Source organism: Gallinula chloropus, assembly GCF_964237585.1.
Source record: "Gallinula chloropus genome assembly, chromosome: 1".
NCBI lineage: Eukaryota > Metazoa > Chordata > Aves > Gruiformes > Rallidae > Gallinula > Gallinula chloropus.
In genome coordinates this window covers 95,760,834-95,776,573 of record NC_140085.1, presented here as the reverse complement: position 1 = coordinate 95,776,573, position 15,740 = coordinate 95,760,834, and the positions used below count along the sequence as shown (strand labels likewise).

Here is a 15,740-nt window from a genome sequence, read left to right as displayed (position 1 = left end):
ATATATATATTCTTGTAATTAGGTTAAAGTTTCTTTATAAATAAATAACTAATATATGATAGGCTGTGTAGGTCTTTTCCTAGTAACTTGAAGATGGAGCAATATTGAATATGTTATTTCATGTAAGAATTCAGTAGTCAATTGAAAACTATCCCAAAAACTCATTAAACCAAATAGCTCATTCAGTTGCTTATTTAAGCAGGCAGAGGGTAAAGAGCTGGAGGAATAAAGCTAAATCTGGACTGTGGCAGCACTAGAAGTGCCTTGAAACAGTTGATAGGACATTAAAGATGATCCTGAAGTGGAGTCTGTAAGAGCATCAGTGAATAATTTAATGGGAGCAGTGATTAAATGGAGAAAGGAAGTATATATTGAAGAGAAATATTTACAGAAGTGCTCTTTTAGCAAGCTGTGTTGCAAGGGAAAGCAGCTGCTGAAAATTGGCAGAACTAAATAGCTGAACTAAACAATGAAGGCTTAAGGATGCAGAGGAAAGTAGATGTATGTAAATCCCCCAAAGTGGACTTATTGTTAGATGTACGTTCATTGAGCAAAGTGTGTGCCTTATTTCCGTTACATTAATGATCAGGCTGAAATGACAGGTTGAATTTAGGTAACTTGGAAGTTCTTTGACTTTGGAATTTTTAGAGGAAAGGTATAATCAAGAATGAAAATGCTGTGAGAATTGGGAAATAGCAACTTTTGTAGGAAGTGTACACAAACTCTATTAAATGAAAATAGCGGCATCCGTTGTTTCATGTGTAGGTGGGAAAATAGTAACAAATGGATTGTTGGGCCTGTGCTTATTTGCTTGAGGGATTGTTTAAGAAAGCTTTCTCTCAATCATCTCAGGGGGCTGAGTATTGCATCTGGTTGGTGCCAGCTAAACTGAAATACTTTATTACTTATTTTGTTCCTACAATGGAACAAAGTACAATTCCAACCTTATCAAACTACACACTTCATGTGCTGATATCCCAGTGTTTAGCTTTGGAGCTTTGGCTTTGCCTTTCTCCTTTCCCCCATGGGATCTTTGTCAGGACTATCATTTAACATGGCTTTGCATTGAAGTGGGTTTTATCAATTCTTCAGCAGTATTTACTTTTGCTTATCCAATGGTAGTTGGTCTAAGACCATGGTAACAGTCACTTTAATTACAAGTCTGCCTTGTTTCTGGGATGTAACAGCCCAACATACGCTGATTTGATCTCTGCACACAAAAGCAATTGCTAAACCACAAGACAGGAAGTGATGCTGGGCAGCTTTGCCCCAATGTTAGCATAAAAGTTAAGGCATGTGAGCTAAACTGAACATGAACCAGGCTGTCAAAGAGCTGTTGCTTTCATATTGGGGGGATTTTTTTTTTCTTCATTAATTTGTCCCATCTCTGGACAGGTCCGTCCACTTTTGCTTTTGGAAGAGGTGCTGGGTCTTTGTACTATGGGCTTCTCATTAGTTTTGTTACTGCTTTCAGGGCTCTCTTCTTTGGGACCCAAAATATTTGCAGGGCTCTGTATGTGCCTGAGAGTTTCAAGCTCCTCGACGCTGTGCTCGGCATGGATTTTAAAGACACTAATATCATTTTTTTTTTTTTGAGAAGGCAGAAGTCCCTGACACCTACAGGTAGATGTTTTACATCAATATGCCCAACTGTCCTTGCTACTTGATGTCTCCCAGAATATTAAAAAAAATCCCCACTCTAAACACTTACCAGCTGATGAGTTTAAAGTCCTCAGATGAACACGCACGCAGTGTGTGAATTATTTGGGGAAATAAAAAGCTCTTTCTACTTTTGTAAAATAGTTGGTAACAATGGCAATGTAAAACCCAATAGGAATTTAAATGTCACATAGAACATTAGGAAGAGAAAAATCCTCCTTAGGAGACTTATTGTTACAGACCATTTGCTAATATCTTTGTGGGCTCTTCAATAGGGCTGGGCACAAAATTATGTTCACAGAGGAGTTGAGATTTGAGCTGTATTCTGGTATTGCTGGCCGAGGGGAAACTAAAGGTACATATGGATATTGTTAAATCTTGTGAGATGTGCAATTACTACTCCAAACAAACCATTAAATTATTCTCCAATTAGCTTTAGATATACTGTATTACTACCATAGACCACAGACAAGGAGAACGTACGCAGTGTTGAACAGCAGATCAGTTTTTAATTGGGAAAACAACTCAATTGTTAAGTGTGTGAGTATGAAACACAATTCCCTTCCAAAAGTACTCTTAAAACATACATAGAAGAGTAGTTGTACTCTGCTAGCGCTCACAGACAACAGAGTGTGTCTTTTGGGACTGTTTAAAAGTTGATGGGTTATTTTAAACAAATGATGGATTTTTACAGGAATCACTACCACGCGAGGGCCGAGATACCAGCTTCCACAACTCCCTTTCAAAATGTCCTCAGAAGCCCAGATCCTTCAAAGCGGCTCCCTGGAGCTTATTTCTCACTTGGCTCCTGAACGTGCTTGGAAGACGCTTTGGAGCACGTAACTTGCCCACTCTCTACCATTGTTTGGTATGTCAGTTAGCCAGGATCTTATCTCCCATCATTCACTGTTCCACCAGAATGAACAAGCCGATCTCACTTTACGGTTACATGTTTGGCTTGTGAAGCCATTTCAGATATTCTCTCCTCTTGTAGTATGAAAAGAACCCATCTATCTGGTAGGATCATCATGAATGGCCTCTCTTTTCAGCAGCCAGCTGGTCGCTATTGAGGTAAATGCTAACTTTGGAAGCTATCACGGTAGGGTTAGATGAACCTTCTTCATCCTCCTCTAATGAAGGGTCTTTCTTTCTCCTTGGTTTTCTGCCTTTTCTCTTGACACTGTGGTCAAGTGAGGCATAGCACATCTGACTGGTAGGTTCCACCTAGGAGAAAATTCACTGTATTTAACATTCAGTAGTTAGGCTGACTCCAGGTCTAAGACTTTGAGTGTGTCTAAATTGCGGTCATAATAACGGCTGAAGTTTACCCAAATTAGCTGTAAATAAATTCATTAAAATTACAAATGACTATGCTGTGGCAGCACAGAAAACAGACCAACATAACATAATGGCAAAGGACTCATGCTTAGGATAATGGCAATAAGGGAAAATTCATCAAGGTATTAGAGAGATTCTGTGTGATTATGGGTAACTTATATACAGTCCAAGTTCTTTGTGATGCAAGACATGATTTGTTCTGGTTTTCTTTCCCCTTTTTATTTTTTTTACTAGAATCTAGTTATTAGTAGCAACATTTTTTACAGGCTTTGTAAAAGCCTAAAACCAAAGATGGGTCATTCTTGTCTCTATCTGTCATCTCATTTCCAGTGCAAAATGTATGCTTTGTGTGTTTTTTTCCCTAACATTCTGTGTTTTTCAAGCCAAAATTCTCACACACTTTTGGCCTGGGAATTTTTATAGATTATTCTGTTTCCATGCAGTTAATGAAAACAAATGTCTAGATTTTTAAAAAAAGAGGATATTGCTACCCCCTGGAAATATCCTGAGAGAGACTGGAAATCACTCCTCATGAAATACCTAGCAGTCAACTCAGGAAATTGATGCTAGGAGTGCTTCAATTACAGATACATTTCAGATAAAGCCTGTGTACTTTTGGGCATCCAAGTATCTTAACAAAATACAAATCAATAGAAAAACAGTAATCTTTCATTTGTTAAGGAATATAGGTTTTGTGCTGGGTAGGAGAGAGTCAAGCTTCTGATTATCATGTGATACAACTTGTGTTTTCACTTGGTTGATGTCCAAAATAAATAAAATTAATTCTTTACATAAGCCATAGCAGAAGATGCAGCTTAATGCAGCCTGATCTGCATGCCTGTGACTTGAGTTTTATCATGCCATATGGATGTAAATGAGCTGTCTATAATTTTCCTGCTCCCTCATTAATGACCCAGATTGAAGGAAGGGTCAAGTCTGTGCTTAAATTAGCTGATGAACGAGACGCTAATGCATGGTAATTTTTGTGATGAGCAGTGTGAAGACTTTTGTTATGTATTTTCATGGGCTAAAGCCAGGAACTCTGAGACAGACCACTTTACCCTCATTCAGAAATCCAGAATGAAAATTAAAGGTACCTGTAGTTGGTTAACTGGCCTTTGAGGCTGGGACTTCATCTGCTCGTAACAACATTCCTCTGTAACTTAGCAAAGTAGAAAAATGTTTCAGTTGAGACATGCTACTGAGTTTTACAAGATCAGATCAAGAGATCCACCCTGTTACAGAATTAGGTCCCCCCAGTTTATTTTGGTAGAAGGTTGTTTTGTTTTGAAATACCACACAGATCTCTCCCTCTATTCATAGAGGGGCAAATAGCCAAGACATTCAGACACGCATACGGTGAAAATGAACATCATTTTCTGTTTGTAAGGAATTTTCTCATTATTCATTAAGTGGGCATCTTTTTATCCTGCTAGGAGGACATCTTGCAATTCAGGGGTAACCATGTACTGATGTGTTTTTTGGCACTGTCAATCTTGGCTTTGGCTGAGAAAGGTGCTGTGAGTTGCAGCAGCTGGTGATTAAATTCTGTTCTGAATCTGGTTTCAGTTTTCTGTAAATTTAGTGCAGGTTTTTTTTACATTTTAGCCATCAGTAAAACAGATTACTTCCTTACAGTTTTCAGGCTTTTGTAGAGCCAGTGCCTTTGAGTTTGGGTTTAGTTAAATTTATGCAAACCCTCTATGAAAAAGCTGGGTTGGTTGGTTTGTTTTTTCCCCTGGGTTCAAGTACTTTTGATTCAGTTTTGCTTAACCCCAAATAAGGCTAGCAAAGATGTTGTTTGCATGCTACTTAAATACTGCTTTAACACTTTGAGGGACGTCCTCAGCATATCTACCTCTAGCTGCAGATATATCATGTTACCACCGTTAAAGTTGTATTTCTCTGCCAAGGATTATTAACTTCAGCCCAGCAGAGCAGAGACAAAGCTACGTCTGCCCACCATTTAGCCACTGGGCTTGCTTCAGCATATTTGTCAGCATCACATCTAATCTGTGGGTCATATCTCTCACGGCAGAGAGCTGGGATGTGTTTCGTTCTGCAGGCTTCTGCGGTAGCATTGACTATGGGTGGGGTGTAACATGCGTCTTAGATTGCTTGAACAGGCACAGATCAAGCTGTTACGTCAACTGGTGCAGCTTTGCATGTAGAAAAGCTCTTGATTTTGAGGTATTTGACTGAACAGGACCATTTGGACTGTAAAAATAATCAAATTCAGCATAAGATGAAGTCTTCCAAACAGTAGTACTGACAATATGATGGTCTGCAGTTCTACCCCAAGTAGGTATCAATATAGCAGTGAAAAGGGTTAGATACTCCAGTCTGCTATTAAGAAACACAGAGTTTGTCAGTCAGCTTTTAACCCTACATTTATTACAGCCTCTGAACAGACACGTGTTCTTAAAATGAAGCTTACCAAAAATATCTTGATTGAGATTGCCATAAACTGGGTCATCTTCTGTGTAATAATTCTGGCTAGAAGGGGAATGGAAAAGTACTTTTAATCCACAAAATATGCTTTGTTTGGGACACCACTATTCACCTCTGAACGCTTTGCACATATACAACCGTATCAGACTGTATGTGATCTAAAAAACAACACCAAAAATGTGTCCATATTCTGAAGAGAGATTTGTTATCTAGCCAAGTATTGAACTGTAACTTAGGTAAATATAAAGCTAATTGCAAACCTACTAAACTACTGTTTGATGCAGTTCTGGAAACATTACTGAACACTGAAAGGAACCCGGTTTGTGTCCTCGAGACCACTTTGTGATACAAACTAAAGCACTAAATGAGTTCTTTAGGGCAATGTTCTTTAAGTCCACTCGTGATTCAACTAAAATACTTAGGTCAACACAACTGAAGAAGACCAAAGCAAAGTTCAGCTTTGGATATTTAATGGTATTCTGTGTTTCATTACCTGGTGTTGCTTGAAAACGTTTTTAAGCTTGACAGTGTTTAAAGATGGGAACTGTCAGTGGGAAGCACCTTGTTCCTGTTGCATCCCTGTACTGTGCCTCATCAAGGGAATGATATAATGCAACCTAAGACCACTTTTTCAGTGCTATTTTTCAGCTGAACAGGCAGCAATAGGCAGGCAGACTCCCTACTTCAAGGAAATTTGTGATTGAGGATTGGTTTTGGGGAACAGGTGGAGGCTTTTCTAGTTTTATTTCAAGGGCCTTTTGTATTTGAGTTGAGACAAGACCCTTTCCATGTCTGTTTTCTAAAGTATGGTTTGGATTTTTTTATTTATTTATATATAACAGACTTGTAACAGTTCATGAGCTAACCAGCAGATGTAAGCAGGCTCTGTTTTATTGCTTTTGAATGTAATGTATAAAAGAAGGTATGAAATGTAAATATGTATAAATTATTGCTCTGCAAGTATTAAATATATAATTTATCATTGTTTTCTGAGAGTTGTTTTTAATTGTTACAGATTTATTGAGTTTGAGTGATAGTAAATAGTGTTTTAGCTCTCTGTCTTGTACTTCCTTCTGTATATAAAATGATCATATTAGCATGCAATTATTTCATTGCTGATAAAATGACTGGAGTACCTCTCCCCCAAATTAATTTTTTTCTTGCTTCATTTGTAGAACTCTTTTTTTTCCTCTAACTAACTTGCCCTCCAACATTTCCAGGCAGGCTGCATGAGATATTGGGCTTTCCTCTATGCCATGCTTTCAAAGCCATCTGTTGTTATTTATAGCTTGTTTCACCCTTGCCTGCAAGAAACATTTTTTTATCCAACTTACCTCGGACTGTTATCTTCATAGTCTTTGTACATATTATCTGGAAAATTTGTTTAAAAGAAAAAACAAAGTGAAAAGAAATCAAAATGTGCTATTTTGACTATTTCAGATAATTATCTTAAATGACATACTTTTGATTTCAACTTTTGATTTCACTGTAGAGAGTAAAATTGAAAGCTCTTGTCTCTCTGGGCTGTCGGTTGTCCCCCTGCTTTTCTCAAATCCCTTTGACTAGTACAAGAAATGCTTGGGTTATGACTCTGCGGTGGCTTCGAAGTCCAGACTAGTTTACAAGGCCCCAAAAGTAAATTGTAACACATGGGATTTAATTCCTTGTTTCATCCTCCTGCTCCTCCCTCATCTTTTTCTTTGCCTAGGGAGATGCTTCGTGTTTATATTGCAAGGTGAAAGCTTAGCTAATTTTGCTAGTTTTGTTGCCTGTATCTCTGAAAGGGGGAGGTCTTGTGATCCACACCGATGAAGAAACTGAAGCAGAAGAGGGAATGGCTACAAAGAGATTTACTGCTAGAGCTTGGTTAAGAACTGAGGACTGCCCAACTTTCTGTCCTCTGCTCCAGGACTCCAGAATTTTCCACAGTAAGCTCTGACTCCACGAACAATGAAAGCAGCATCAGTCACTCTGACTGAAACTTTGCTCAAGGTTAGTTGTGTAAATGTGATCTTTTTGCATCATAGAGATATCTAGTGCTAAAAGATAAAATCAACCAAAAATGCACCCTCTGCATCCTGCAACAGTCCAGCAGCTGCTTTAATGCCCTATGATAATTAGTTCTCCTACATCTCTTATAAGCATAGGCCCTCTGCTTATGTAGATTATGTACGTATGTGTGATTAACATGGATGAATCCACCAGCATTTGTCTGCCTACCCACACATGTATAGCACAGGTAAGGTTTTCCCTGTGTAAAGGCTGTTTTTCTCTGAATTGGAGTGGTGAGGATTGTGCAACTTAATAATTATAATTGTATGCATAAGAGAAGTTGCACTGGGACGATGAATTTTGTTAAAGTCATAGTTAATTTTAACCAAAAACCAGAGTATCACTGTAGTCACCCTCTAACATAAACAAATCATTTCCTTATTGCAAGTGGCACATTGATTTAAGAGCTACATTAGCATCCCATGACAAAAATAAATTAGAACTTTTTTGAAAATAAACTGATTAAGTATAAAATGTGTATAAAATCTGAAATTTAAATAAACATTCCGGAATTTTTGGAGGAGAACATTTCCCCAAACATATTTTGTGTTAGTACAGCTACTTAAATATTTTTTTCAATTAAAGTACAAATGATAACCAGTCACATGAAAAGTACACTTAAAAAAAGGAAATTTCAGATGTTAAAAACATATTTAAAATTAATTTCACCCTGTACATGTTCTGTGGGTTTCTCTTCAGAAAATGGATTTAAGTAGTTTTCAGCAGCGGATTGGCCAGCTAGCAATCATTTTGTAATCATACCTGACTCTCCTAAAAAAATTAAGTTAACATCCTCTCAATGAGAATCATTCTTGCCAATAGGTAATGTTCAAGATTCAGAAGAATCGATTTGTTGGCCTGAAATCTCCCAGAAGTGATGGTTTCCTGTACAGACACTTTAAACATGCCAACTCCGTCCCTTACAGAGAGACATGACTTACCTTGCTTCTTTTTCATATAATGTGAAATATTCAGTATCAAGGAAACAACCAGAGCCAAACTCAGAAAGGCCAAAACTCCCCAGACAGAAACGTGGCACTCCATTTCTGTAACTGAAAAAAAAGAACTTTGTGTTGTTTGTTTTACTGTGTTCTTTGTGCTTGGTTGATTTTTTTCCTTGCTGTACTTTAAGCTGCTATTTTGTTGTTTACACTGTGATAATAATTAATTAATATCAAAAGCAGATGCTAAATAATAACAGAGAAACATGGATAAACTTAGCACAACCGCTGTTTCACAGCATTTTGGTTGAAGGATGAATACTGATTTGCCTGTAAAATACAGTAATAAATCAGAAATTGCTAAAGAAAAATTAATTTTTGTGAATAGCGTTGAAATTACTTCTACAGTTGTCTTTAGCTTAATGTTTGCATTAAAATTTTTGCTAAATTCTAGAGTTCGTGAAGGTGGTTCTGGAGGTGAATTCAGTCAAAACAGCTGACTTCGCTGGAAATGTGTGTAAATAACAGCTAAGGCCATCAGATAATAACAATCCCCACAACAAATTTCAAAAGTTGGTTATTTGTTTCCTTGCATCTCCTGTTAAAATGACTTGATTGGCTCATATCCTTGCTCTCCTTCCTGAGAAAGCAGAGGATGTAAGCAGCAGAGGATGAGCAGTAGCTGCTAACCAGGGAACCCTCTGCCCCGACTGCCGAGGAAAATGTGAACATCTCCCCAAGAATCCCTTGGTAAAATGCAGGTCAACCTAATTAAACCAAGCCTCCCTTTGCCACAGACTTGCCTCTAAGGTTTGGAGTACTTGAAATAAAGCCTCGTCCAAAAAACCAGTGAACTCCACTAATAGCGCACCAAAAATTCTAGCCAGAGCACAGCGGTCAAGGGGGTAGATTGGATGATGCTGACAGAAAGTCCTTAATGCTCTTGTTTGGTTTCCATGCAGCAGGATTCCTTCAGGAGGCTGACATTTTGTTTCCTTCTTAAAGCTCAGATAAAGGGGTACAGGAATAAGCATTCCCATGTTGCTGGCCAGAGGGATGGGGTGGTGGGGGGGTGCATGATGCGTTGCCTCCTGCTGAGAAGAGGCAGTTTTCTTCCATGGCTGGCCAGTTCCAGCTCAATTTAGGAACTGCCCCTGATGAGTTTTGTTACCTAATTATGCTGGTATTGCAAAAGCTCTTTTGGTTTTGTTTTATTCCAAGCCACAGATGTTTTTATGATGATGAAATGAGATAAAATAATCCTGGGTAGCAAAAAAAAAAATCACATAGGCTTCTGTTTTCCTTCCCGATCAGAACTCATTTAAAAGGAACAAAACAGAGCAAGTAAGCTGTAACTTTGAAAGACTCCTAACTGCTTTTCCACATGCCATTTATCCTTCCTTTTAAAATAAACATCTAATTTCCACTCCTTTCTTTTCTCCTGCCTGAGTTCTCCCAAAGGCGTTTGAGGGTCCTCCATCTCTGCAGTACTACTTTTCATGTTGAGAGGCACATTTTTTTGCAATGAGATACAGACAGCGATGAGGAAACACAACACCCTCTTGAAGCAGCTATGTATTATTCCAGTTTTTCAGAGTAGGAATTAAATGAAAGGGAGATCTCACCTCAAAGATTCTATCAGGCAACAGCAAGAAACACCATTGTTTGGAACCTGGTTACTCTACAATTTGTCGCTCAGATTTGCATCCTACGCAATCTGTCCAAAACTACAAGAAGTCTGTGTCAAAATCAAGACCTCTTTAAGTCCCAATGTGGTGCCTGAAAAAATAGCAGACATCCTTCCTTCTCCTGTCCTTTTATCTTTTCTGCAGTGATTCTGTTCCACTTTTCTTCCATTCATTTCAAAATTCTTTTCGTACAAATTCTACGGGATTGTGTTTGTTTTTTTTTTCCCCCAGGGAGCAAAACCAGTACTGTGGCGTAAGAGAAAGGAAGCACATGTAACTGTGATAGAAACTACAGCCCTGTGATTCCTTATAAAAAAGAAGAGTGCATAGCTGAAGTGCAGCTGGAACCTAAGCTTGTACTTTTTTTTTTTTTTTTGATCCTGAATGCTGTTACTTATCTTCCTGATTCAGGTGTGCTGTTTTTCCCTCGTGTTTCTAGAGTAGGAGGAGAACTCTTAGCTTTAAATTAAATATTTTCAGCCCTTAAGGGAACTGGAAGAGGCAACCAAATTTTTGATGTGTCGAGGCTTAACCCCAGATGGCAAATAAACACCACACAGCCCCTGGTGGGATGGGGGAGAGAATTGAAAGAGCAAAAGCGAAGAAATTTGTGTGTTGGGGATAGAGACAGTTTAATTAGTAAAGCAAGAGCTGCACACGCAAGCAAAGGAAAACCAGGGATTCATTCGGTACTCCCCATGGATAGGCAGGGGTTCAGCCATCCCCAGGAAAGCAGGGTCTGTCACACGTGATGGTTATTTCAGAAGGCAAACGCCATCACTCCGAACATCTCCCCCTTCCTTTTCCTTCCCCCAGCTTTATATGCTGAGCACGATGACATATGGCAAGGAATATCCCTTTGGTCAGTCAAGGTCAGATGTCCCAGCTGTGTGTCCTCCCAACTTCTTGTGCACCCCCAGCCTGCATGCTGTTTCCAGCAGAAATCCAAACTAGAGCCGCATACAAGCTACTATGAAGAAAATTAACTCTACCCCAGCCAAAACCGGCATAGATAACTGTTTCTCTGTGCACGTGTTTCAGCTTCTGATTTAAATTGGACTTAGTATCTGGGAAAAAAGTAAAGGTTAGAAAAAAGTTGTTTCCATTTTCAATTTCAAGTTTGTCTTCTATGGTATTTGAATAATCCCATTTCTTTAGAATTTAAAAAAAAATATTCTAGCAAAACAAAAGACATTAAACTTGGGATTTCTAATTAAAAGTACCAATTTTTTAAACCTCCCAATCGATAGCTTTAAGTGTGGTTTAGAATACTGCACGGGTGTGAGGAGATGAAGAAAACAACATTTAAATTTATTCCTAGCTGAACATGACTTAGTCTTATTTTTAAATTCATCTTCTTTATCTTAGAGATCTGCTTGTACTTTGGTAGAACGTATACAAACCTACATGTGACTTCTTTTTGTTGGTCTTTGCGATGCGAGCTGCTGGTGTTTCCGAAAGAGCAGCCGTTTTCTTTCACGCCACCAAACCCTCCCGAAGGCCTCGATCAGAGAGATACGAGTCCTGCCCCGGGTGCTCTGCGCCTTGCAAAGGTCGGGCTTGAGTTAATCTTTCTGTGCAAGGACAAACTATCAGAGGGTTTGGGTTTTGTACCTTCGCTCTACAGATGCACAGCTCCCGGCTCTTGCCCAGGTGACACTGTACTGCCTGCAGAGTGGCTGCCAATGTGCTGTTTATGTTTATAACTGCGCTGTTTCAGTATTTACTACTTTGAAAACAGCAGCAGGAGCGGGAAAGCAGAATACCTGTGCGAAGAACAATTTGTCTCCTCAGGTGAAAAACGGGTAGGTGAGGTACTTAAGGGATATGGTTTAGCAAAGGATGGGAACCGTTGGACTTGATGATCGTAAAGCTCTTTTCCTACCTTGTGATTCTGTGATAACCACTTTGCTGCCTCTACACATGTAATAGCTGATGCCACCTATGGCAGCTAACTGGTTGTACTAAAGGCAGAAAAAGGATAAGAAGGCTGTGAACAGAGAGAGAGAAATAAACAGAAAGAGAAGCCTGTTAGACTAGTTATAGTCTGTTCTGAAATATTGTCTTTTATTCTATTCTGTAATTTTAATTCTCGTCTATGTAATCTACTGTCAAATGTAGCAAAACCAGGAGGTTTTGTTTTTTTCTTTTTTAATATTGCATATTTATTCTACATGAAGAAAATGTAGCACTGTGTTCAGGGGCATTTGTACTTAATTGCTGTCAAACTGAGTATTTTTTAAAGTTTTGTTGTATTTTGGAAAAAAAAAAAGCCACCTACCTCCTAGGGAAAAATTAGCCCCCCAGGAATAGTACAAATAATACACTATGGTTCTAATAAGATAAGCTCCAAGTTCATCATGGCTTTCTGCAATGGTCTGTCTTTGGTGGGAAAAACCTAAGAGTGACAGTTGTTTGTTCAAAAGAAATCACATCTTGATGTGCTCCCCCATGACAGAAAAGAGTTCATTGCATAGCCAAAGGTTTCATGAGCAGGACAACAATTCTTGTTTTATTTTTAAAAGACATTGGGATATGTGAGCTGGGGGAAGGTCTATATTTAACAATTATAAAGATGACAGTGCTTTGAACACTTAATATCATCCCTATTCTGCTGGTTTTTTCATTTCTATTTGGAAACAGGGTCACACTTGAAGGTGTGTCAAAGCAGAACTCCTACCTTAGGTAATTTAGTCCAAGTCTTTTACTTTTCTGACTTTAGGGTTGGGGTTACTCACCTCCTCTTAGTATGTTTTACAGTGCTTTGCACTAGAGGTACTATATTCAGGGAACAAAATACAGACAAGTAAAAGACTTTCTAAAGACATCGTTGATTGTGCCTTCTCTCCTTTTCTCCCTATTAACAACTTTCTCTATCAAAAGAGGCAAGACATGGGAATAAATAGAATTTTAGTCATTTTTTTCCTAAGGTTTCCTCTTTGCAGAAGAAGAAAATTACAGTGCATTAAACCTTAATGGGGAAGGGTGACAGGAGAGGGGTGGAGGGACACGACAACACGTAGGAGGGGGAGAAGCAAGCAAAATAATAACTATAGTAACAAAAGCCCTCAAAACATTCTAATCTTCCCTGGATGAATTTCTCTGATTCAGTGTTATTGCAACTCAAAGGAGTGGTCTTAGTCATGCGCTTACCTTTGGGGAAAGTGGCTGGATTGAACAATTCAGGGCTAGAAATAGGCGCTTATCCTAGAAGAAGCATAAAAATAAGAAGCAGAAGTACTACATTTCTTCCCTCCTTGTTCTAATGTATTTTGTTTAGGGAATCGGAATCGCTCACAAAGGAAAATGGGAAAATATTGTACTTCTATCAGTTTTTCCTACTGAAAAGTAATGGGAGGTAGGGAGTACAGACACCTGTCCAGTGAGAGCGGGACATGCCAGCTATGCTATAAACTCATAATTCACAGAAGCAGATTAATTACTTTGATCACTGCCAGATTTAAGATGATGATCTGGAGCACACAGCGGTTTGTTTCGTGTTGTTTCTCTCTGCAAATTTGTCAAAGTTGAGAAAAAATTAGCTACCCCCTCCCCCGCTAAATGGTGAGATAAATAATATTCTGTACTAATGACCCTTAGAAAGTGAAACCCATTAAGAGACTGATGAATGTTAAATCAACATTAAAGATGCTTCCACCTGTGTGAGGTTTTAAGAGCGGATTAATTGTGCAGAAAGGATTCCTTAAACTGCAGATAATTAGTGCACAGCTAATTGCTTTGTGAGATACCAACTTCATACTTCAGAAGGGAAGCAGCACATTGTAAAATAAGATGATCTCAGTGCAGTATTTTAAGTGCAAAGTGCAAAACTAACACCAATGCTTAGTCTTCATTAACAAACTTTAATTAATGAAGGCTTAAGCTATTGATGATGATTCATCACCATCATGATCATTATTAATAATTTGACTTCAGATCCCTGAGCAACCTTCTCTTGGAAGACTGGTAATCTACTGTAGTGCGGTTTTACTGCTCCTTTGTTTAAAAGTTTGTAATACTGAAAAGGTATGGCTTACCTGGCTTTGTTGTTTCTAGGAATGCTCTCCACCCCTTTATCCAACAGGAAATCAAGTTATGTTGGCAGACCTGGGATGCTCATTTGTTCTGGACTTGGCAGCATGAGTCTGTCACTAGACTTGTCGTCAATCTTAAAGTGTCTCCAGCCTTTTTTTTTCTTTTCTTTTTTTTTTTTTGTCTGCCTTCTTACAAACAGGAAATGTGGTTCAGGCTCTTACAACCTCATTGACAGTCTCCTTCATTGTTTGCCTCCAAGGCAGGAATAAAATATTTAAATGTGCATTTGTCTTATCCACCTGTTCTTCCCACAGAAGAACGTGTGCAGGAGTATTCGTTCCCTTTGATACAAAACTGTAAAGTTCATGAGACACCCATACTTTTCAGTCTTCCTGTTTGTGATGTTGTGTTGAATTCAGCAAAAGTATTTAGATACTTCTTAAATTGAATTACAGATCTATTTTACCTGGGAATGCCATTAGACTCTTTATCTCTTCAGGTTTCTAAGCCAAGTCTGGAATTCCATTGCTGAGAGAACCTCCAGTTTATCTGAAATAGGATTCAGAGATATGGTGCAGAAATTACACCGTTGCCAGCTTTAGAAGGTTAGGTTAGGATATCATGTAATATGCTTCCTCCACCATTCTTTTAAAGTCTATGAATCTGAGCTCACAATCCAGAGTAGTTGTGGAAAGAGGGTAAATCAGCGTGTGGCTTACTGTGTGCATTTGTCTTTAAAATGTAATGAAATGAGCCTGTGTTTGGGTAGAGGAGCCATTTTAGTCTCAGAATTGGAGTAGCTTCCTCCAGAGGAAACCTGCTCTCTGAACACAGCCAAAGCAGCTTTCTGTTAGCTTCTGAGGGTTTGGGGTTAGTGTTTTGGTGATTTTTTTTTTGTCAGAGCAAACGGTTTTATTTCCAGTTATGCATAATGCAGAAGTGGGAAGGAAGGGTTGCTTATGAGAAAAGGTGAATCACGTTGCCACCTTTGCCCTTCTGGGCTATGTACACTGAAACAGCCTTCAACATAAGGCATTGCTCTTTGACAGAAACTCCTATGTGACAAAATGTCCTTTGCAGTGTATATTTATTTGGGATGGCATTATTTTGGAATATTGTTTTTCTATTAATTAGCTTAGATAGATGCTTTAAAAAATAATTGACAGGATTAGCACCTCATTCGAACCTGAAGGAGCAGGTTAGTCTTGATTAATATACTATTCCTTTCCATGTAAAATAGGCTCTTAACTATTCAATGAAACTACTCAATGAAGTCAGTTGATTAGAAGAAATTAATTCAGTAATACTGAAAATTGTGGGAATTCTTACACTTTATACTGGTTTTGAGGTTGTAATTATCATTATATTCATTGCACTAAACCCACCACTATTTTAAAGTGGATATAGCTGTGGGGCTTTCCAGCAACTAAGTTCAGACACTCATAAATATGGGTAGAATAAAATTTTTTCATTGTTAAACCAAAAAGCACGGGTCCATGACATTTCACTGAAAACCAGGGTAGAGAACTAGAGCTGCTTTCAGTCAGTCCTGCATTCCATGATCTGTAGTCTAAAC

The 15,740-nt window shown here is 38.5% G+C and overlaps 1 protein-coding gene across 1 annotated transcript; it reads right to left on the bottom strand.

Annotated features, from left to right (window-relative positions):
* Positions 1 to 2,485: 2,485 nt before the first annotated feature.
* Positions 2,486 to 8,544, bottom strand: TRAT1 (T cell receptor associated transmembrane adaptor 1; the record flags this gene model as incomplete). The annotated part of the gene is made up of 5 exons (XM_084265709.1): positions 2,486 to 2,883; positions 4,095 to 4,153; positions 5,435 to 5,493; positions 6,783 to 6,819; positions 8,442 to 8,544. The coding sequence occupies 5 exons, from the start codon at positions 8,542 to 8,544 to the stop codon at positions 2,686 to 2,688; spliced, it is 456 nt and encodes a 151-aa protein (XP_084121835.1). The 3' UTR covers positions 2,486 to 2,685.
* Positions 8,545 to 15,740: the final 7,196 nt, after the last annotated feature.